The 23,842-nt window shown below is 38.6% G+C and overlaps 2 protein-coding genes across 8 annotated transcripts in view; one reads left to right on the top strand and one right to left on the bottom strand.

Annotated features, from left to right (window-relative positions):
• The window catches only part of ZDHHC6 (zDHHC palmitoyltransferase 6), a 31,275-nt gene that overhangs the window by 1,059 nt on the left and 6,374 nt on the right, over positions 1–23,842 (top strand). Inside the window, exons 2-11 of one of the 4 annotated variants that reach the window (XR_003433922.1) lie at positions 186–659; positions 1,305–1,396; positions 2,577–2,736; positions 3,944–4,105; positions 5,740–5,793; positions 9,729–9,896; positions 10,940–10,981; positions 11,678–11,823; positions 11,916–11,962; positions 12,957–13,322. Coding sequence is in view for 3 of the 4 variants with exons in the window: in XM_027112584.1 (XP_026968385.1) it covers positions 393–659; positions 1,305–1,396; positions 2,577–2,736; positions 3,944–4,105; positions 5,740–5,793; positions 9,729–9,896; positions 10,940–10,981; positions 11,678–11,823; positions 11,916–11,962; positions 12,957–13,078 (1,260 nt within the window). In the remaining variant the exon portion in view is untranslated. Of the gene's footprint in view, positions 1–185; positions 660–1,304; positions 1,397–2,576; positions 2,737–3,943; positions 4,106–5,739; positions 5,794–9,728; positions 9,897–10,939; positions 10,982–11,677; positions 11,824–11,915; positions 11,963–12,956; positions 13,587–23,842 lie in introns of those variants that run through there. The other 3 variants (XM_027112585.1, XM_027112584.1, XM_027112586.1) reach the window with 3 other exon arrangements.
• The window catches only part of ACSL5 (acyl-CoA synthetase long chain family member 5), a 45,039-nt gene continuing 37,591 nt past the window's right edge, over positions 16,395–23,842 (bottom strand). For all 4 annotated transcript variants that reach the window (XM_027112580.1, XM_027112583.1, XM_027112581.1 and 1 more), the window contains 8 exons: positions 21,714–21,786; positions 21,347–21,435; positions 20,947–21,063; positions 19,305–19,448; positions 18,583–18,684; positions 18,040–18,111; positions 17,509–17,655; positions 16,395–16,769 (listed from right to left, as the gene is read on the bottom strand). In XM_027112580.1, coding sequence (XP_026968381.1) covers positions 17,515–17,655; positions 18,040–18,111; positions 18,583–18,684; positions 19,305–19,448; positions 20,947–21,063; positions 21,347–21,435; positions 21,714–21,786 — 738 coding nt within the window. In that variant the 3' untranslated portion in view covers positions 16,395–16,769; positions 17,509–17,514. The remainder of the gene's footprint in view (positions 16,770–17,508; positions 17,656–18,039; positions 18,112–18,582; positions 18,685–19,304; positions 19,449–20,946; positions 21,064–21,346; positions 21,436–21,713; positions 21,787–23,842) is intronic.

The following is a 23,842-nucleotide window of genomic DNA, read 5'->3' as shown; positions in this document are numbered from 1 at the left end:
TTCAGGTGCTATTCAGACATGAGGAAAGTTTGGATACGACGAAAATAGTTCTTTTTGACGTTTGATGAGGTACTCATTCCATAGTAAAGTACTTGTGAGCTGCTTTTGTTTAGGTGATTATTGGAATTAACAAATACAGTACATAGTAAAATGTCTTACCGAACTTTCTCATTTTGTTTCTTTAGATTGGATTTCAAACCAAGGTACTGGATTCTCCTAGAAAACATAAAGACTGTGTAACAGTGAACATGGCATAATCTGCATTAACATCCCACAATGTGAAGGCATGACAATTAAGGAACACACGTGGACTTGTGGCACATGGAAATGTATGCACAGAAAAAGGAAATCTATAGTTCTTTAAAAACAGGAACGAGTTCTTCCTCACCAAAATGGGTACATTCTGCTCAGTTATCAAGTTTGAAAATCTACAAGAAGTAAAGAGACTTTGTCACTGGGGTCCCATTATAGCCCTTGGTGTTATAGCAATATGTTCTACCATGGCCATGATTGACTCTGTGTTGTGGTATTGGCCTTTACATACCACTGGAGGAAGCATGAACTTCATCATGTTGATAAATTGGACTGTCATGATTCTTTATAATTACTTCAATGCCATGTTTGTTGGTCCTGGCTTCGTCCCTCTGGGGTGGAAACCGGTAAGAAAAAGATTCCTTAAGATGGTGAACCCTCATGATAATCATATGTTTAGTTTTTGCCTTATCTGCCAACCAATAAGATCAAACACAGCCTGCTCTTTGCTTTGGTAGAGACTAAGTGTATTATTCTAATCACCGATTATTTAGAGCTCAAAGACTTTATTTTATACTGGTTTGAAAGTATGGATCTAAATTAGTATTTCCCAAAGCAATTTCATTAAATACTTCTGCTTTAAAAAAAAAAAAAAATGGAAGGGTGGTGATGAGTGCATAAGTTTCTAGGAAACACTGCATATCATTCACCTCATAATTCTACAGTGTGGTTTGGCTCTAGGATCTTTTTTCATGTAACATATTAACATCCCTTATAACTGAGAAAAACTCTTTAGAAACTACTGTTTTAAACCATAAAGTATTCAGAAATAACAGACAGCCTGGTAATAACAAGTCACGCCTTATGAATAAATATTATGGTTTGATTTTCTTTTATGGGAGATGGGGAAAGGATGGAATTTGAATTTTAACTTGCATTTTCAGCCATTATATTTGAGTTAAAATATTTTTAAATAGTGAATTTCTGGTAACAGCAACATCACTTTTCCAATTACCCAGAAGTTTATGTTTTGTTTCTATTTTGCTGCCAAGGAAAATTCTCAGGATAGCATGTACCTCCAATATTGTAAAGTCTGCCAAGCATACAAGGCACCACGGTCACATCATTGCAGAAAGTGTAACAGGTACTGTCTTTGCTATTCATTGGGGATTGATCAACTTGATTACTGGTCTTTTGTTATTCTTTCTACCACATCAATCCTAGTTTTATTTTCTGCAAGGTGGCTACTTTATAAATAATGTCAAAATAATTAAGTGTCATAATCTTCATTTTACTTTTAAATTGTCAATTTTGATAAGTATTACTCTTTTTTGTTATAAGTGAAAAGAGTTTTCTAGAAAAGTACAGGTTTACTTTGCTTCTTGCCTTGCCAAGAGCAGGGTAAAAAGTTACACCGTTAGGTTGTTTTCATAAATCAGGATTAATTCTCGACTGTCATCTTGACTAGCCTTAGAATTGTTCTGAGTCTAAATTATAAATGAGACCTGCTTTTTCCATTATTTAGTTGACTAACATTTACACTTTATACAGATCTAATAAATGAATCCAGGTGCCTATTATCACAGGTGTTTTATATACAAAACTTAATCGGAAGAAAACAGAATCACTATGAAAAATGTGAATTAAGCTAGAACCTTTTTTAATGAACACCTATGTCCAGTGATAAATAAGAAATTTATGATGAGAATGCTGAGGTTTATGGGGACCATTGGAGGGGCAAATAAAGTTTAGTTTGAGGCAAGAAAATTTTCTTCTAGCAGCCTCAAGGAAGGGAAACAGAGTAAGACTTTGCTTATTAAACCACATCTTATATTCCGGAGTTAGCTTGCTTAGCTTAGAGACTCCACATCTAAAGAATACGAGCAGGAAGGAAGGAAGTTACAAGCGTCTGCTAGGTCCCATCAACCCCAGTGGAGATTTATAAGTAATTTTGTTCAGTCTCTGTTGTTTTCCACTTCAGTCACTGCATTTCAGAGCTAGAGGAAAACCAGGAACTATGCTCATTTCTTTATAATGAACCTCTCAGCGGGCCTCCAGACTTCTTTAAACAAAGTCACTTGTAGCAGACATCTTTTCCTCAGATGCTGTTACAAAGCCTGCCCTTTCTTGTGTTGTTTAAAATTTAAAAGAAGTCACTGTTTAAAAACTCATAAAGATTTTTCTTTGTGTTCCATGAAGTATAATTTCTCTGTGACCATGCGTGGACATGCTAGATTTCGATGTGCTTGATCTTTTGAAGACCAAAGTTATTTAAAGTAGACAGGATTTTCTGCCTCACATTTTATGTAAATTTTTCTTGTTAGGTGTGTGATGAAGATGGACCATCACTGTCCTTGGATCAACAACTGCTGTGGTTATCAAAATCATGCTTCGTTCACACTGTTTCTCCTTTTAGCACCACTGGGTTGTATTCATGCTGCCTTTATTTTTGTTATGACAATGTATACACAGCTTTATAATCGGGTAAGAAAATGTTATAAAATCATGCCAGCTTAAATAGTAGTTATTAAGATTATTTAAGAAGTTCCTTTTGGAAATATGCTTTCTACAATTTAGGTGGGGAAATAGAACTTTGTAACTTTATAATCCTCAATAAGGACTCCTTTTAAAAAAGCAGTAAAACAGTTTTTAAGATGAGGAAAGATTATTTTGTTCTGGAAACTCACCTTATATGCTCTAGTTGAAGTTGACAATTATTTTAGTACTATGTATAACTTACTGGACTTCAAACTTGGTAGCTGTGGTAAAGAATAGTTAGAGGAAAAGGCAGAAGAGGGAGAAAAAAGGCAACACTAGTGCTTTCTGTTTCCATTCGATCCTGTGGCCAGTTGTAGTTCTTTTGTTCATTTCTAAATCCAGTGTCCTGGAACGTGGCTCACAGAGCAGGCGCACGTTCTAAGATACGGTGCAACTGATTGAGTTGATTTATGGGCAAGTAGTCATGAGATAAAGTTCAGTCGTCACAAATTGAGGCCCCTAAAGAGGGCTGGAGGGTCAGTGAGGGAAACAGGCCTGGTGGGATGTGGTAAGCTGGAAAACACAGGTCCTTCACACAGGGAACAGCCCATGTTTGACTTCAGCCAGTTCTTGATGTTTGGAAATCCAGCCTGGTGATGTCAGATCATCCGGTTTTTCAAGAAAAATCTGAAAATCTGGACTTTTTATGTGAAATCTGATTTCTAAATCACTAAATTTCTAAATGTTGGTACCTAACTGAATATTTTAAAACATTTTGTAGGCCAGGCAGTACACATCGGCAGGCCACATTTGGCCTACATTTTGCTAGTTTTTAAACCTCTCCTTGTGGAACATAAGGGAAGAAACCACTGAATGCTAGGCTATGTTTGTCGCTGTGGAAATCACTGTAAATAGAGGAAAACAAGGAGAGGATGGGAGACGCAGTTACAGCTTAGATTGGTGGTGTTCATGCATAGTAATGTTTGTGTGGTCTACTTAACACTTTCTGAGGGAACAATAACAAACAAACAAAAAACGTTTTAGAATACTGAAGAATGGTATCGTGCATATCAGTATGAGTTCAAACCACAGTGTTGATTAGAAACAGCTCTGTTTGCTTTGGCCACAGTGTCAAGTTGTCATTTGTTGATCTTTTTGACCAAGTTCTTTTAAATGGTAGAGTATGACTGTGTGTTGTTGTTATTGTTTATAGCTCTCCTTTGGGTGGAACACGGTAAAGATCGATATGAGTGCAGCCCGGAGAGATCCTCTTCCGATTATTCCGTTCGGATTAGCTGCATTTGCTGCCACCTTGTTTGCCTTGGGATTAGCTTTAGGAACAACCATAGCTGTTGGGATGCTGTTTTTTATCCAGGTAAGTTCCTCTATTACCTCTAGCTAAAGTTGTCAAGTTATTGGGGCCACTTGTAAAGAGAAAGAGATAAAGCTTCCATTTAAGTATGCAGTGTGAAGTGGAGATTATTGTTATGTATTCCATCTAGGTGATTAATTTAATCTTCTACTAGTCAGATAATTTTGAAGTGACTTTGCCAGAATTTCTAGGTTATTGATTTAATTTTAAAAATACTAACTTAGAGTTATATAGCATTTTATACTTGAGAAAGCTCTTCTCACCGTCTCTCTTGATCTTCACATCAACCCCAAAAGAGGTCGAAGAGGAGTATTATTTTCCCTTCCTTACAGATTAGTAATTAAGTCACAGGAAGGTTAAGTGACATAGCCAAGATCATTCATTCATGTATTCAGTAAACATATATTCAATGAACATAATTGTTATTATTTTATAGTAGCATATATTAAATCAAAATCATAATAACATAGCTAACACTTATTGAGTGCTGTTTTAGGCTTTTTACATGTGTCAGCTCATTTAATCTCCATAACAACCCTGTAATATAGGTGCTATTTAATGTCTACTCTGTGATGAATCACTTTGCTAATTACTGAGGCTACAAGAATGAAAATGAAGGGTTCCTGCCATTAGGGAACTCACAATGAGTGGTGAAGAGTTAACTAATACAGGGTCATGTGTATAGCATAGATTTATGTACAGAGTGCAGTGAGAACACAGAGAAGGAGGATGTGGCCCTGAACGGATCAAAAAATAGTTCTTATGACTCATTTCATTTGCTTAATTAGTTTATTCATTCATTGAAGGCCCATTGTGGACCAGGTATTGTGCTAGGCCCTTGGAATATGATAAGGACTCCCAGTCCAGGTTTGTTCTTACTGTGTCACACTGTCTCCATGAAGGCACATCGAGACTTCAAAGAATTGCAGGACATATCGAATTAGAAACGCTGGGCTTGAGGGCCCTGATGCATCACCCAACCCTTTTTGAACTCTTGGTTTTAAAATAACCTGGTTTTGGTTATAGTTCACATTTTCTACTAGCCTGGGATCAAATTCTTTGAAAAATTTTCCCCGATCCCTAGAATTAAGAATCATATTAGAAATAAACTAAAATCCTGTGGTGTAAAAACCTACATAAATGGAATTGCCATAGCTAGGAAGATCAAAAAATAGAATCAGGACTGAAAATATTCAGTTTTTACAGCAAGCAAAATATCTAGGTTGACTGAAATGAGTCACTGTTACTTGTAATAAATAGATTAATCATGTATTTAAGATTAAAAATAGTGGTAAAAGATTTCAATAGCATAATCTATGTAATACTGATTGAATGGATTATATCAATATTTTATTAATACTCTGAAAAACCTATTCAGAAGATAGTACATAAAACATGATTTTTTATTTAAACAGTAGATTCAGATTTGACTGTGGATCAATGTAGTCATTCATGTGAAGATGTACAGTGGTTAAGAGTCAGATGGACCACACTCTGTTACTTAATCTCTGTTATCCTGATATCTTCATCTATGGAGTGGAACAATAAAAACTACCTCGTAGGGTTAGTGTAAAGATTATAATCTTAAATGAACCAGTCACATTATGAAATTTTACTATTTATCATTTAATTTCCAGATGAAAATAATTCTCAGAAACAAAACTTCTATTGAATCATGGATTGAAGAGAAGGTAAATTTTATAATTGTTCCTCAATATCGATAAAGTACTGATTAACTAATAGACCAGATTAACTAATAAATGCCCCAAAATGAAAACTTGGCTACCAAATGGCTTCCTTACGTCATTTGCATGCCATGTAAAAGGCGATCATGGGACCGTTTGATTTATTCCTGGTTTAATATGACTCCCACAGAGCTCTCTCACACACTGAGTTGTTGAAGAGGCCTAAGCCACACATGAAACCATTTTGGCTCCTCTCAGACTAGAGGAGAAGGGAACCCATTGGGAAAGGAACTTCTGTCCTACCAAGGTGCCATCACATAGGCTTTAGACATCAGATGGGCTTATAACATTTAGCTTGTTACAAACCTCACAACCTCCAGTACATACTTCACGCTGTCCATTGTGATTCTGATATAAAAAGTACATCTGACTACCCCACTCCCTATTTAAAACTTCTCAGAGCCTCACTATCACTGTAGCAGGGGTTGTAAACCCAAATGCACTAGGGCCCAGGCAGATAACCTAGATGCGGGGAGCCAGTCTGTGGGCCAGAGCTGCCCGGCAGACGAAGCTGATTGGTGCCACAGGGAAATCCTCACCCAGTATTGTGAGATCGTATATATTTTTTTTTTCCAAGAAAAGTCAGAGATCTGGATTTCTGTGTTACCTCCTTTCTATTTTTAAGCATTGGCAAGCAATTCAGATTAAAAACAAACAAAAAGCCTTTGTGGGACAAATAAAACACCTATAGGACATATTTAGCCTCCCGGCAGCCAGCTGGTGAGCTTTCATTTACAGCAGCAGTTCTCAAACTTTTTGGTCTCAGGACCTTTTACATTCTCAAAAATTGTTAAGGACACTAAAGAGCTTTTGTTAATGTGTATTATATCTATTGACATTTGCCATATTTTCTAACTGAGAAAATCTTTGAATATTTATTATTTCACTTTAAAATAACAATAAATCCATTATATGTTAATAAAAATAACATGTTTTTGGGAAAAATAATTAAATTTTCCAAAATAAAATAGGAAGTGGTATTTTTTTTGTATAAATCTCTAATATCTGACTTAACAGAAGACAGTTGGATTCTCACATCTACTTCTGCATTCAATTTGTTGAGATATGTTGCTTTGATTGAAGTATATGAAGAAAATTCAGCCTCAGATAAGTAGGTAGAAAAGGGTGGAGTATTTTAACATGTCTTTTAGATAATAGTGGATATTCCTTGATAATACATTAAAGCTTGACAAGTGCTAGTTCTTGAGAGGTTAGCTGCATGTGAGATCTGAAACTACATCAGTAAACTCTTTGTATTCTTTTGTATTTAAATCCATCAATCTATCTTGCTCTTTGAATGGACCTGGTACCCACATAGGGCATCAGGCATCGGTCATTTGGAAAATAGTAGTTTACAGCATTACACAGATTTTTTAAATGTTGACACATTTCATTATACAATATCTAAAAGCCGCATTCATTTATATCACTACCAATTTTATGGGGAAAATCTTTAAATATTGGAAAGCTGTCAAGCTCATAGTTGTGGCTATAAATTTTCCAAATTCCAATTTTCACTTGAAAGCCTTATTTTTTCCACTGGCAACAAATACTCAGTTGTTTATATGAAGTAACAGCCTGACTTTGTTCATTTTCGAGAAGACATCCACTAAATACCAAGGTCTGAATAACCTTGGTTTTTCTGTTACATTACTCATTCTTTCATGTAAAAATAGCATTATATGAAAAAAGCTGGCTACACAGCTTTTGTTAGCTCACAACTCAAACAAGTGTTTTTCTTGAGATAAGCACTTTGGCAAGCTTTATGTGTACTTCCCATTTTGTCACACAGAATATTAAAAAGACATCTACTTTAAAAAAAAAGACATCTACTTGAGGGCTGAGATTTAATAAAAATAATTTTTATTTCTTCATCAAGAAATTTTTATGTAAAACTGGGCTTTTTGTTGGTTTGGTTTTGTTTGAATTATGAGTGTGTAGCAGTGAAGAATATAGCACCTGTTAATACAGTTTGGTGCCACTGTCTTGATTCCTGCTTAAGGTGCCAGCAGTTTTATCCACCGTTGCAAATGTCAACACCATGAAGAAGGCAAATAACATCTTCGTATTATTATGAAAGTTGTCTGACTTTGTTGAACTCCAAGAAAAGGTCTTGGGGACTCAAGGAGGTATGCAGAGCATACTTTGGGAACCACTGATGTACGGGTTTAAGTCCAAGCTCCTTAGCTTAAGCGTAATATCAATAAAACCTTTTATATCTTGCTCTTACCTGCTTCTCCAGCTTCATTTCCACCCCTCCCACCCCATTCACACTCAATACCAGCTAATACCAAATAGTTTGCACATCTTATGCTTCTGTATCTTTCCACATGTTGTTCCCTCTGCCTAGAATATTCTTTCCCCCTATTTTTTGCCTAATTTCTTGTCCCTCAACACTTAATTTAGCTGTCACTTCCTCCAAGGAACCTTCCTTGACTTTCCCTAGACTAGGTTAAGTACTTCTGTACCGTTTTCCTGTAGCACTTACTGCACATCTCTGTCACCTTTTAACACACAGTATTGCTGGAATCCCCCATCTTCACTGAGTGCTTCTCTTAAAGACCATGCCTTGGTTATTTTTGTAAGCTACTCTCATCCTTAGCACTTTTTCTTTCTTAATATTCTAGATCTCTATTCTCGGAGTCTCTTAATTCATTTTGAAGACTCTGAAGCTTTTGCTTTTAAAAAGGGAAAAGAAATTACCCTTTACTGTCTGGGTGGGGATGGACTTACATGTTGTCATGTTACAGCTTGACAATTTTAATTGAATCAACATCACTTTATAAGTAACTGCAAAAGCTTTTCCCTAAAATACTATCCCCTGGTAATATTTCAAGGTATCATCTCTAGTTAGCATAATGTGTTGACATTAGATTAACAGTGTTTTTTTGCTAATGACCAAAGCTCTTTATAAAGTGCCACGCTAAATCTAGAAGTTATTTTAAAACTGGCGCTCTGTTGCTCAGTAGAAATCAAATAAATGATTGTATTGATATTAAAATGTATCAGAATTACAGATTTTATTACACTGTAAGTATCAACTGGATTTGTACACTTATTGTAGGAATAAATGGTGTATCTTTATACCACTAGGTGTCAGTGGAAATTCAGAAATTCTAAGAAATTTCTTAGAAATTTCTATCAGAAATTCTAAGCCAGTTTATCCCTTTAAGTAAAAGCTAACAATTTAAATGCCTAGAATATAATTTATGAAACCTGAATATTTATATATATATGCATAAGATGTACATATAAATGCCTCCATAAATAAGTATATAGACATATGTAATGGTATATAAAACTGAAAGATCTCTTACACATACTTGCTAGCTTTAAAAAATAATAATTTTCATAGAATGATGACTCCCCCGTCACACCTTTCCTGGCCACTCACACAGGTGTTGCTGCCACCCAGGATGCAGCCATTGCATTCTAGTGCACCCCACCTAACGGTTCCTTCCATCCTGAATAAACCCTTGTTTTCTCTTAAACCTCCTTATCAGTATGTCTTCTTTACACCTGGATTCCTTTGTTCTGCTGAACAAGCAAGAACATTGAGGACTTTTTCTACATGGAATAAAGTTACTGACTCCTTTAATAAATGTTTTTGAATGCTTAAATTTGGTCTTATTTAGGCGTATTCCTGAGTAACTCCTGTCAGACATTTTCTGGATGGTCTCATACAAGGTTGGTATTGTGTGTCAAGTTCTTCCTATATTGTGATAAGTGTGTTTATTTCTCCTGTGTACTCTAACGTTACAACAAGGAGGAAGCATTTTTAGGTATGATACAAATTTGAGGAATAAATGTTCTCGATAGTATATTACTAAAAGCCACTTAAGACAGATGTATCTGCCATCTTACATCTTTGTTACCCACAGGCTAAAGATCGAATTCAATATTATCAACTAGATGAAGTCTTTGTTTTTCCTTATGATTTGGGAAGTAGATGGAAGAACTTTAAACAGGTTTTTACGTGGTCAGGGGTCCCCAAAGGAGATGGACTGGATTGGCCAATAAGAGAAGGCTGTCACCCGTACAGCTTAACAGTGAGTATTTTTGTTCAGATAGTCTTGCCTTTTTGCCTCACCTTCTTCCCCTTAACTTCTCCTTAACTCCAATGGCATTTTATAGTAAAATAAGTAATAAGAATTTTTTCAGTATGTCAAATGAATCTAAATTAATTCTAAAGCGCTCCTTGTATCATGTCCCTCCTTCCATTTAAATCATTCCTTATCTCTCCATACCTGTGAGATTCCTTAACTTAGTTTTATAAAATCTGGCCAAAAGCTACCTTTCACGTACATCCTAGCAGGAATCATCCTTTCCAATCAGCCTAGTCTACTCGGCGAATTCCTGGTAGATTCCTGACACCTAACTCCTCCCCAACACTGTTTTTTCTATGTCATATGAGCTCCTGTTTATCGGAAATTATTCAGACCAGTTCCAGTGCCCTCTCTTCCATAAAGACTTACCTCCCCACTCTAGACTCAGCTGGATTTGGCACTTAATCGTATACTAATGCATATTAGCACATGAGGTCTCATCTTTATTTAATTCTTGTATCTTATGTCTTTAACTTAACTTGGCAAGATTCTAGGCAGAGGTTATTTCCCCTGCTATATCTAGTGTAGTAACATTTAATAAACTTGCTGAATAAGTGGAGAAAAGGAGTTGAAATGGTGAATTTTAATCAAGACTCATTGTTGGTGAATTTTGCAGTCTGTTTGCCCTCTCTCTAAAGAATCAGTGAGTCTCTGTATCCTCTTCACCTCAGGGACGAGCCCGGAAGCCCCCTGAGGGCAGAGAGCACATCTCCCTGATTCCTGGGCCACAGGGAGTGCTCTGTGAATAAAGACATTGGAGAGGGAACACTGAGGAGGCCCCACTTCAGTACCAGTTTTTAGTCACAGGGCCTTCTTTCCATGCTAAAAAAAAAAAAAAAAAAAGGCGGCCTTTAAATTGTCAGCAATTTGAAATGTTGGAAAATTGGGAGTTTGTCCTGTCACTGTGCTATAGTAAATGAGGAAAGCCTGTTTTTAAACATTGAGATAAGAGACTTCATTGTTTTTTTTTTATATCTTCCAAACAGATAGAACAGTTGAAACAAAAAGCAGATAAAAGAGTCAGAAGTGTAAGTAATTCTTTTGCAATGATACTAATTTCTTTTTCTTTTGTCAGGCTCTGTACTTCTGTGTAGTTTTAAAATTGCCTTTGAGTAAAAACCAACTGTTAGCTTTTATTAACTAATATTTCTTAATACATTTGTTGAAATTTAATGCATATTAGTTTTGTTTTCATTTAAATAGTTTGTGCTGGAGGTTTGGAGGGAATGTAGTCAATTTATGTTGTCAGAAGATAATTATCCTCAATATAGTTCCCTAGTGTGAAACTCGTCCTTACAGTGATGCTGAATAATTCAAGGGCCACTAGCTACATGTGGCTATTTAAATTTAAATTAATTTAAATAAAATTAAAATTTAAGTCCCTTGGTTGCACCAGCCACATTAAAAGTGTTCAGTAGCTACATGTGTCTAGCGGCTATCACACTGGATACCACAAGTATAAAACATTTCTATCACTGCAGAAAGTTCTACTGGACAGCACTGCTTCTAAAATTTCATTCTTAGCCATGTGCTTGAAATGAAGGGTAAGGAAAAGCCTGAGAATTAGAAGCATCAATTAATTACCTTCTATAAAGGGTAGGTAGGGAACCAGGAGGGAAAGACTTGCCTCATATTTTGGATCTACCTTTAACAGTTTACATTCAAACTTCAAAAACCTCAGGTATGAGTTAATATTAAATTGTTCTTCTGCTCACTGATGACAGGTTCAGTATAAAGTAATAGAAGATTATAGTGGTACCTGCTGTCCTTTGAATAGAGGAATCAAAACCTTCTTCACGAGCCCCTGCACTGAAGAGCCTCGGATAAGGCTACAGAAAGGGGAGTTCATTTTAGCCACAAGAGGCTTACGGTAAGTGACAGAAAGTAGCGAATTTCTTCTTGAATGACGAAATCGGCATCTAGCCAAAAAAAAAATTAATTTTAATCTTTTAAATATTTCAGATACTGGTTGTATGGAGATAAAATTCTTGATGATTCCATTAAAGAAGGTATGAAAGTGGAAGGGGGTGTTTAAAGAACAAGACTGCCGGCAATAGCTGCAAATTTTACAAGAATAACTTTTATAAACAGTCACGTCACGTGCATTAGGGGAACTAAATAGGAAGGCACATCATTAAACAACAAAAAGAAGCTCTTTGTATTATTTCTCCATACACTTGTATTTATCGGGTCTTTGCAATGATTAGCAAACATCACACCCCATACTTAACTATGCAATAGGCACTTGTGGAAATGCTTCACTTGTGGTATTCAGGTCCCCAACAGCCCTCCGAGGTATTGGTGAGGGAACTGAAACGTGGAGAGGCTAAGCAACGTGCCCAAGGCCACGCTAAATGCAGATGGAGCCAAGACTCCAGCCCACGCAGTCTGGCTCCAGAGCCTATGACTAAGCTGCCATGCTATACGCGCCCCCATTGAATGACTCGTCCTATTAAGTTATTATAAAAACTAATGAACTGAAACTGTGTCCTTGATTTTTTATTTACTTTTAAGAATTGTTCCTTTTTAAAGTAAAGATTAACCCAGGATGCTCTTTTGAAAACACTGGGTTAATCATAAATTAACCCATGTGACAGCTTAGGCAAGCTTGATATAGAAGTGCACAAGTTAGAGAAAGTCTAAAAGGAAAATTCACAAAGGCTACAGGGAGATAGTCCCCCGGAACAGATGAAGTATGACAGAGCCATCCTCCTTCATGGTCACACACATGTACGTGAACACCAAGTTGCCCCCACTCCACTGGGGCTCTCCTGAGCCGCATCAGCTCCTTCCCAGATGATGCAATTTGGGAAATATCTGTTTCCTAGCTTGTTAGGAACATTTTTTTTTAATTTTATTTATTTATTTAACTTTAACCACATATTGTGCTTATAAAAGATGGTGGGGGGTGGTAAAGTCTAACTAAAAGCTTATTAATTGGAAGTAATAGAACTAATGGGTCTCACAAATGTCATTGCGGTATATCTGACTTTTTCATATCAGTTTCATTTTCTCCCTCAGATGTTTCAAGAATAAGAGGATGGTTCCCTAGAAACTGTGTAGAAAAGTGTCCCTGCGATGCTGAAACAGATCAAGCCCCAGAGGGCGAGAAGAAAAATAGATAGCCACTTTTGAAGTAAAATTACTCTAAGTCTGCTCCATTACTTGAAAATTGTACATATTACTAAAGAATTATGCAATGAGCCTACTCTGGTTAAGGTGTTCTTTTCCTCAAAGGTGCCCTAATGCCATGATCTAAATATTTTTATTATCATTTTGAAATGGAGAAGCCATTCTGCACATACCTTTGAATTCCTGCACCTCGATGCCACCGCTCCCTCTCCCCAAAAGGAAAAACACTTCACCCAAGTAAGTCGATTGCATTTTCTCTAGGATTTTTTTATGCACTGCACACGATGGACCTCACCTGCAGATATAGTTCCCCCTTTGCCAGGAGCATCTGCATGTGATGCTTTTATCCTCTCTCCCCCTCTGCTGAAATTTCTTATGTAATATTCTAGATACTATAGAACTTAATTTGCAGATTCAATGTAAGCTCAGATTTTATTACCCGTCTTTTAATAATGAAGATTTTGTCAAATCAAATAAAGATCAATGGATGTTCTGTATAAATCATAGTTTTTACTCAAAGTATCTTTTTGCTGACGAAAAAGGATTGTCTTAGTTCCTTATGGAAAAACTGCTTTACTGCCTTGTGAAAAATCGACATCTTTAATCATGAGTCTTTAGACATACATATTTGCCTCAAATTACCCAATTAATGGCACATTGAGATCACAGGATTCTAGGAGACGTTTTTTTTTTGTTTTTTTTTTTTTGCAGTACGCGGGCCTCTCACTATTGTGGCCTCTCCCGTTGCGGAGCACAGGCTCCGGACGCGCAGGCCCAGCGGTCATGGCTCACGGGCCCAGCCGCTCCACGGCATGTGGGATCTTCCCGGACCGGGGCACGAACCTGCGTACCCTGCATCGGCAGGCGGACTCTCAACCACTGCGCCACCAGGGAAGCCCTAGGAGATGTTTTTTAAATTGAAGTATAATTGGTTGACAGTGTTACAGGTGTACAGCAGTGATTCAGTTATATCTATATATCTATATATATATGTGTGTGTATAGATATTCAGTTATATAATATATGTATATATATACACATATATTCTTTTTAGATTCTTTTCCATTATAGGTTATTACAACATATTGAATATAGTTCCCTGTGGTATACAGTAGGTTCTTGTTTATCTATTTTATATATAGTAGTGTGTATCTATTAATCCCAGATTCCTAATTTATCCTTCCTTGCTTCTTTCCCCTTTGGTAACCATGTTTGTTTTCTATGTCTGTGAGTCTATTTCTGTTTTTTAAATAAGTTCATTTGTATCATTTTTTTAGATTCCACATATTAGTGATATCATATGATACTTATCTTTCTCTGTCTGACTTCACTTAGTATGATAATCTCTAGGTCCATCCATGTTGCTGCAAATGGCATTATTTCATTCTTTTTTATGGCTGGGTGATATTCCACTGCATTTATACACCACATCTTTATCCATTCATCTGTCCATGGACACTTAGGTTGCTGCCATGTCTTGGCTATTGTAAATAGTGGTTCCATGAACATCGGGGTGCATGTATCTTTCTGAATTAGTTTTTTCAGCTTTTCCGGATATATACCCAGGAGTGGGATTGCTGGATCATATGGTAACTTAGTTTTAGTTTTTGAAGGAACTTCCATACTGTTCTCCATAGTGGCTGCACCAATTCCCACCAACAGTGCAGGAGGGTTCTCTTTTCTTCACACCCTCTCCTGCATTTATTTGTAGACTTTTTGATGATGGCCATTCTGACCTGTGTGAGGAAATCTCATTGTAGTTTTGATTTTCATTTCTCGAATAATTAGCAATGTTGAGCATCTGTTCATGTGCCTATTGGCCATCTGTATGGAGAAATGTCTGTTTACGTCTTCTGCCCCTTTTTTGATTGGGTTGTTTATTTTTTTGATATTGAGCTGTATAAGCTGTTTCTGTATTTTGGAAATGAATCCCTTGTAGGTTGTATCCTTTGCAAATATTTTCTCCTATTTTGTAGGTTGCCTTTTTGTTTATGGTTTCCTTTGCTATGCAAAAGCTTCTAAGTGTAATTACGTCCCACTTGTTTATTTTTGCTTTTCTTTCCATTACTCTAGGAGATGGATCCAAAAAGATATTGCTGTGATTTATGTCAGAGTGTTCTGCCTATGTTTTCCTCCAGGAGTTTTATAGTATCCAGTCCCACATTTAGGTCTTTAATCATTTTGAGTTTAATTTTGTATATGGTGTTTGAGAATGTTCTAATTTCATTCTTTTACATGTAGCTGTTCAGTTTTCCCAGCTCCAGTTATTGAAGAGACTGTCTTTTCTCCATTGTATATTCTTTCCTCCTTTGTCATAGATTAATTGACCATAAGCACCTGAGTTTATTTCCGGGCTTTCTATCCTGTTCCATTGATCTATGTGTCTGTTTTTGTGGCAGTACCATGCTGTTTTGATTACTGTAGCTTTGTAGTATACAAAGCTATTTTTTGGGCTCTTCTAAACACATGAGTAGAATTATAGTAGTCACCTATTCCAGCAGTAATTCTTTCCAAGGCAGGGAACTTGAGCTTTGGGGGTCTGGCTTATAACAGTTAACAATAAGGGAAGGGCACTTGGGGATTCATCAATGAATGAAGCACAACTCGGCCTCATTCCAGTGAGGGGTAGGGAGGTGGACAGACAGTAAAATATATGTCAGATGGAGTCATATATTATGAAGAAAGCAGGTGGGACAGTCTGATGGAGGTGACATTTAAAGTGGATTAGAGGACAGATCACATGTCTCTGGGAATATCTGCATTTTAGGCAGAACAACAGGCTGGAATGTGGCTGGCATGTTTGAGGACAGGAAGGCAGCCAGTGTGGTGCAGTTGGAATGAGTGAAGGGGGCGTGTGAGAGGAGGTCAGGGAGACAGTGGGAGTTAGATAGACATGGAGGGAAGTTAATTCCTGCCTGCCCTTCTGTTTCAAATATCCAAGAATAGATGTTTCCTCAGCTCTTCTGGGCTCAGGGTCTAGAAAGACCATCCAGGAACATTCTCCTTAATTCCGGTGAGAGACCAGAAAGGAACACTGTTCAAGACTACTTGGATGATAAAGGAGAAAGAACATGAATTGTGCTCAGTTGGAGTTAGGGTTCGACTGGTATTTATTTTATTGTTCACAGCTGTGGGATAAGAAGGCCTGGTCTTCAACGTAGCTATCAAACCTGGTGGCATTCTAGAATCACCTGGGGACCTTTTAAAAATCCTGATGCCCAGGCTGTACCCCTGCCCATGTTAATCAGAATCCCTTAAGTGTCACGCAGGCCTCAATATCTTTTTAAACTCCCAGGTAATTCTAGTGTGTAGCCAAGTGTGAGAGCCACTAGCTTACATGATTGTTAAGGGGTCCTGTCTGAGGCTGGTTCTCGTCACAGTCTGTGGGGAAACACACACCACAGCTTAAGCTATCTGCAGTGGTTTATTCTGAATGCTGAACATTTCCAAATGGAAGCAGCACGTGTTGAAGGGGTGTAAGGTACAGCAGGAACTGAGTCAGGGGAGGAAAGATCAGTCACTTCCTTCCCAGAAGGTAAGCCTGCTGTGCAGGCTTCATGCTTGCCCATAGGTCTTCATTCCCAGTTCAGGAGGTTGTTACTCAGTGCTTGCTTCATTTACTGGAAAAATGCACTTGACGTGAGTTTCAGCTCCTTCCCCCACAGCTTCCAGCTCAGCAGCAAACTGTCGGGAAGAGGTTCAGTTACCAGGTATACTGCAGAAAACACTTTCAGAACATACTTTTTGGACAAAATGTCATAGGCCCAGTTTTAAATTCTCCCAAGTCAGAGAAACTACAGGGTTTAGGAAATGCTGAGTGATCAAACTTTTCCCTTCTGGACACAAACTTCAGTGGACACAGAAGTACAAAGAAGAAATTTGTCTCACAGATATGACTAATTAATATTGTGATAGCTTAAAACTCAATTTTAGTGGTTTTGTGGAATGGTTAGAAAACATGAATTATAAACAGCTTTTCAGAACTTAAAGTTCTCTTAATTTGAACACTGGAAGGCCTAAATGTTGAGACTGCCAACAATTTAGGTTTACTAGAAAACATGGAAGAATTCCCAAAGGGTCACTTTGGCCCTTGAACTAGTTACACTTATAAACGTTGGAGATCACAAGGAAGGAACAAAGATACAAATGGACCTTGAAGAAAGGTATCTTGATAGAAGTAGCCCTAAATGTCAGCAACATTTAAGATGGGAAGGACAAGAGTTATTTAGTTCAAGACTAAGCTTCCACATGGTAAGTTCTCTCACTTAATATTTTTAAAAAGCCCTGAAACTATGGTTTTATAATTTAGTAAGTAGCTACAACAACAGACAGGAGGAAAGACAAAAAAATGAACATAAGATTAGTTTTTAATCCATATTCCCACAAGGCAGGCTACCTCTGAGCCCCTCGCAGCCATAAGTACCTTAACCTACTCCTGGGTTTTCTCGTACAGACTGTTGATTTGAGTCCGAAAGTATTTGGCAAGCTCTCCCCTCTTTGCTTTCAAGGTTGGTGTCAAGAGCCCGTTTTCAATGGAAAATGGCTCTGGATGAAGATAGATGTGTTTGACCTGGGAGGGAAGATGCACGCATACGTGTTTAATAGTGATGTGGACGGTTCCGCAGAGCCCTGTAAATGCTATGGGAAGAACCTTAAAGAATATTTCCCCTCATAAAAGTGGCGCTGATGAAGTGGGAGGGTAACGAGAAAGGTAACACATGCCCATTCTCACACACTGATAACTTGGGAAAGACATGAGTGGAGAAGGAGGAGGAATAATGAACAGCATGAAGGGGCTGGACAGGTAAATGCAAAGGTTACTGTCATTAATGGACTAATAGTACCTCTAAAATCAGTTCCTTGGAAACTACTTTAAAATTTTAAACCCCATTATAAATGCGAACTTTAAAACTTTATGACATGAGAGACCAGGTATAACATGAGTAGTACATACCTGTTCAAAGGATTTAAGGCCACCTTCTGTCCCAGTTTTCTGCAAGTCTTGTAAAATGCTTTCCTTTATAACCTAGGAATATAAAACAGCTCAGAGCATGGCTGTTGAAAAAGAGCCTAAAGGAAAGGCTGAGCATGAACCAATTCAAAATGCCTGCTAAGCTCATCAGGATAAAAGCAGGATATGGGGGTATGTGCCAGCACATGTGATACCTAAATGTCGCTCAAAGAAAAAAAGTCATGGGAAGAAAAAACAAATCTAACTGGTAGCAGGGGTTTTCTCTGGATGGCATTATTTAATTCCTCATTTTCCAGTTATTTTTTCCACAATGCACATGCTACTATAAAAAGAATAGGGATTTTGGTTGTTTTTAAACTCCCCATCCTCTCTTCCAGTCTAGTAAAAGCAGTCAGTCCACGCCCAGCAAGGGGCTGTTCTTGCAGAGAGGAGGCTCTAGGCAGCTGTGGGTGCCCACGCTGGGGAGGCCTCCCCTTCCCACGACGGGCCGACGGGTGGGCAGAGGCTTTTCTGAGTGAGACTTACTTGGTTTCGGCACAGTTCTGCAAACGAGCCCTTCACCCCAAGTTTGGCTGCAAATGAGGGAAGCACATCTGGGTCAGGAACCACCACTCCCACCAGGAATGACTGGAAAGGAAACAGGCATGTGAACTAGCGCAGCACTGCTCCCCAGTGGGGAAAGAAAGCGTTACCTCAGAATGCATGATCGCACCCAAGCCCTGAAATTCAGTGCTGGCGTCCTACAGTTTTCTCACCATACATTTCAAACCCTCATGGAACTCTGATCCCATTTTCCCACACAACATTTCTACAAAAATGTTCTATTCAAACATGAATAGAAGTGGAGCTCAACATCAAGCTTAAAGCATCTCTGGCCTGTCCATGTCAGTCCTCCCCCACTCCCAAGAAGCTAAGTTTAAGTGCAGTATATATAAGACGGTTTGTGCCAGAAGAACTCCTATTGTAGTGGAAACGAAGTGCACCATGGGGCTCTTCTAATGAATGGCTACCCTTTAGTATAACTTTTAACAGTTCTACTGACTTGTTTACAGAGTCTATCATAGTTTCAAAGAATTTGTTTTTTCATTTATAGTGCCTTATTTGAGGTTTGGAGTGTGGCTTCATTTCTTTAGTTTTATAAGCTCAGATCTTCTCATCCTAAATCTACCTATACAGATTTCCTTTAGCTATGGAAGTTGGCATGGTCTGTGCCTGAAACTGGCTGTTGTTAAGACAATATATATTACCCATAAGCTTTCCCCATGTACAAAAATTTGCAACACCAGTCTACTCCTGATGTAGATATCTTCTATCTTCTCTGGAGCAATGTATTCTCCTTGGGCCAGCTTGAAAATGTTCTTTTTTCGGTCGATGACCTTCAGAGTTCCATTCTACAGGAGACAGAGATAACACACACCATCAGTGTTTCTGAGCCCTACTGAGTGATGTCAGTGAAGAGAGAGGTGAAGTCAGAGGTAATCTTCCTTCTTTAAACTTGACCTCTCCATTGACCTTTGGGCAATCTTTCCTTTCTCTTTCTTGGCTTTGGGGAAAGGGGAGGAAGGCAGCTTTCTTCAAAACCTGTCTATACTGCGTGTGTCTTTGAAGAGTCAGTGGGCAGTCTTGGAAAAAGTCCCTTGGACCCACTGGCATTGTGTAAATGGTTGCCTCATCCAATGAAGAAATTTTGCAGCTCTGAATTTCCAACAACTTAATTTCCAATTACTCCTTTTCCAGAACTCTCAGGAATAGGGAAGGTGTTATCTTTTATTAAGACTTTTGAATTAGTTCTCCCCCTCCTCGACTCCCTTTTCTGTATCCCTCCTGTTAGATCCGGGAGCAGGCTCTACAGCTCTACCGTGCTACTGCTCATCAAGCAGGTCAGTAATTGCGCTTGTTAGGACAGAAGCAGGGCTGGGGAGGGCGCTCTGACCAGCCACCAGAGGTCATTTGCAGCTTCATTTCTCTGGGCTAATTGGTCTGAGGCGCTTAGGTTTTTAGGGATTTGAATTATAGAATTGGGACAAGTGGCAAATACAGTCCACGTGATCACACCCTGAACAGCGCAGCAGACTGAACCAACCTTGGAACCATTAACAAGGCCGACTCAAGAAATTAGCCATCAATTCAGCCTAACAGACATTATCTGAAAGTGATTAATAAGGCTCAGCCCTTTACAACTCCAGTGGGAGGACACATCTGTTGCCTACATTGTAGGCTTATTAGAACTGAGAACTCTTCGTTATGCAGAAACAGATCTGTTAGCAAAATACCACTAGACCCAAATCTATGACATACATCACCAGGACCAGTGTTCTTAGAGATCCGTTGTCAAATATTCCTTGAACATCACTTAAATCTTGAGAATATTGAGCAAGAAGGGAGTTTTAAATCTGGTTACATTCCTGCTCCCCCAGCACATAGTAGACAAAAACCTTCCAGAGAGGAAAGCTCTTGGAATATCCTCCACAGGGGTTTAAGGCTCCATGATTACCGTGCCTTAATTTCCTCTCTTAGGAAAACGGGGGGTTGACAGAGACTACTTACTGCTGATTGTTAGCAAGCTATGCTTTTAAAAAGTCTCAGTGTCTTCCACCAAGAGAGGCTGTGAAGGTCACCGAGGGGCAAAAACTAGCCTCTGCATACACCTTGTTTAGAAATCCTGTGTCCTTGTTTTGATATGTCTCCATATATAAGTGGAAAGAAGCTTATCCCTTTGAAACTCATAAAAGGCAAACACTATAGGCCCATGGAGTTACCACAATTTCTTCCTCAATAAAAGTAAAAATCACAACAACAACAACAAAATAGACTACTACACTTCTTCTTTGGAAAAGTCACCTAATTTTCCTCTGTAGGAACTCCCAGAAATTTTGAGGCAACACCCACCGGGAGCCAGCGGCCAATGTCTCCTGTGTGAAGCCAACCATCCTTGTCCAAGGCTTCCTCTGTCTTCTCAGGGTCCTTCAGGTATCCCTTGAACACATTGGTGCCCTTGATGCAGATCTGCACATAAGATGGTACAAGGTGGTGACAATAGCAAAGGCTGCTGCAAAACACCTACTTTCCTACCACCTTGAATCATTTGATGCTTTCCACTAATGTATGAAGAGCACCAGATTTTAATCCCCATTGTGGGGACTGGAAAGTTAGGCTCAGAGACACTGAATTCCTTGCTAAAATTCTGAATAGAATCAAACACAAACCTGTTCACAATTGTGTGCTTTTTCTGATGCAAACGTCCCCACTATGATTGTCTGAAAATGACTGCCCAGCACAGCCTACCCACCTGTCCTTCGTTGTTCACTGCAAAGTAGTTCATATCAGCCACATCTTCCAGCTTCACATGATTGCAAGCGATGGGGACTCCAACGTGGCCTAAAACACACCGTACTGAATCAGCCAGGGTACCGTGAAACGGTGATAATCCCAGCCATATTTCAGAGAGATTTATGGATTGACTCTAAAGGAACAAAACTGAAAAGTCATCTGGCACCAGTGCTGGAGAGCCAAGATGGGAAGACCCGGACCAAAGCTTAGGTTTGGCATCTGCCACATTCATCCACAGCACTGAGGTTATCTAAACGCCTGCGTCCTAGTTCATCCAGAACTCCTCCCAACCACTGAACCTCCTGCACAGTTGACAAAGAACCTACCTGATTTCCAGTCCCCAGGTGATGTAATTGTACAGCCAGCAGTGCATTCTGTTTGACCGTAAGCTTCATATACCTGCGCAAACCAAAGAAGGGCTTTGAGACTTACTCAAGATAAAGCAGGAGCCGGCCGTGCCCTATGGCAAGACATGAGGAAAGCAAGGTCTCTGAGAGTTGGAGGACACTTAGTGTCCTAATACCTTGAATTTATGCCTGAGCTGCTAAATCTTTACAACTGTGGATTCACTCAAAAACCAAAAGGGTCCAGAAATAGACCAAAGTATGGAAACATACTATACTTTGGGAAATGTGGCATTTCAGGCTGATGGAAAAAAGCAAGCTATTCATTGAGTGATGGGCAACCCAATGGCAATCAGACTTGAACCAAGGCAATGGAGTGCTACTGAAGGAGCTGAAGAAAGTGAGTAGCATTTTTTAAGGGAAATAGCTATGGTTTGGAACAGGGGTTGGCAAACTTTTTGTATATAGAACCAGATAGTGAATATTCTTGACTTTGTGAGCCACTTGGTCTGTATTTCAACGACTTAACTCTGCCAGTGTAGCACCAAAGCAGCAGTAGACGATATGTAAATAAATGGCTATGGATGTGTTCCACTGAAATTTTACTTATAAATACAGGCAACGGGCCAGATTTGGCCTGTGCTGCAGTTTGCCCGCTCCTGGTATAAAGGATAATCTTGACTGGAGAGGGGATGTGGGGACGTAAGTGCATGGGCTGCAGTGGGGCTATGGCCTGTCATAGGCAGAGCTGGTGGAGAAGGAGAGGAAGGGGTGTGGCAATAGGACCTTCTGACCTATTGGTTTTAGGGAAAGGAAGGTATTAAGACCGGCCAGGAGGATGCTAGTTTGAAAGACCAGAGGAACTCTGACCTTGGCATCAATTCAGAACCTTTTTTCTTTTAACATCTTTATTGGAGTATAATTGCTTTCCAATGGTGTGTTAGTTTCTCTGTATAACAAAGTGAATAAGCTATATGTATACATATATCCCCATATCCTCTCCCTCTTACATCTCCCTCCCATCCTTCCTATCCCACCCCTCTAGGTGGTCACAGAGCACCGAGCTGATCTCCCTGTGCGATGCAGCTGCTTCCCACTAGCTATCTATTTTACATTTGGTAGTGTATATATGTCCATGCCACTCTCTCACTTCATCCCAGCTTACCCTTCCCCCTCCCCGTGTCCTCAAGTCCTTTCTCTACGTCTGCGTCTTTATTCCTGTCCTTCCCCCCTAGGTTCATCAGAACCCTTTTTTTTTTTTAGATTCCATATACATGTGTTAGCATACAGTATTTGTTTTTCTCTTTTAGGCCGTTGTTTCATTCATGTTGTGCATGTTGGCCGAATGAATGAACTACTTAGCCGTTTGTGGAAAAACAAATATGAGAGTGTATCTGTACTCAAGAGTGTATCTGTACTCAAAACAAATATGAGAGTGTATCTGTACTCAATTTACTAAATTCCAGGTGGAGCAGAGACTTACTTGGAAAAAAGTAAGACCGTAAGGCTACCAGAAAATCTGGACGAAAACAGATTTATGCAATATTGAGGGTTAGGAGGCCTCTCTAAACAATTACAGAGCCACATAGAAAAGGTGACTGACTACATACACATTTGAAACTTTTATATAGCAATACATAGTACAAAAAGGTGAGACTAGGAAAAATATTTCTAACACAACAAAGATTGATTTTATGACCATATGAAGAACTCCTAGGAAGCAAGGTGAAAGAGAACCAAATTGTCCTTTGCTCATTTTTCTATAAGTAAGTAATCGAGTAATTCATGAAAGAAATACAAGTGCCCGTAAGCAGTAGAAAAGATGTTTAGTGTTAATAAAAGAAACAAAGTTGCAATAAGATTTTTCACGTATCTCGTCGGCTAAGATTTAAGTGACTGAAAAAGCACTAGCAAGAATATGGGGATATCAGGACTTGCGCATTATTTGCATTAATGCATAAAAAAGACAAGACCTTTCTGGAGGGAAGTGTGATAATCTGCATTAACATGTAAAAAACCCATATACTTTGACCCAATAATCCCCACTCGTAAGGATTTATCCTAAATTGATAACTGCATAAATATACACAAGTATCCTTATCACTTGATTA

This window comes from Aethalodelphis obliquidens, unplaced genomic scaffold, assembly GCF_003676395.1.
Source record: "Aethalodelphis obliquidens isolate GAN/ISIS:26980383/991018 unplaced genomic scaffold, ASM367639v1 scaffold11, whole genome shotgun sequence".
In the NCBI taxonomy this organism is placed as follows: domain Eukaryota; kingdom Metazoa; phylum Chordata; class Mammalia; order Artiodactyla; family Delphinidae; genus Aethalodelphis; species Aethalodelphis obliquidens.
This window is presented reverse-complemented; position numbering and strand designations above follow the sequence as displayed.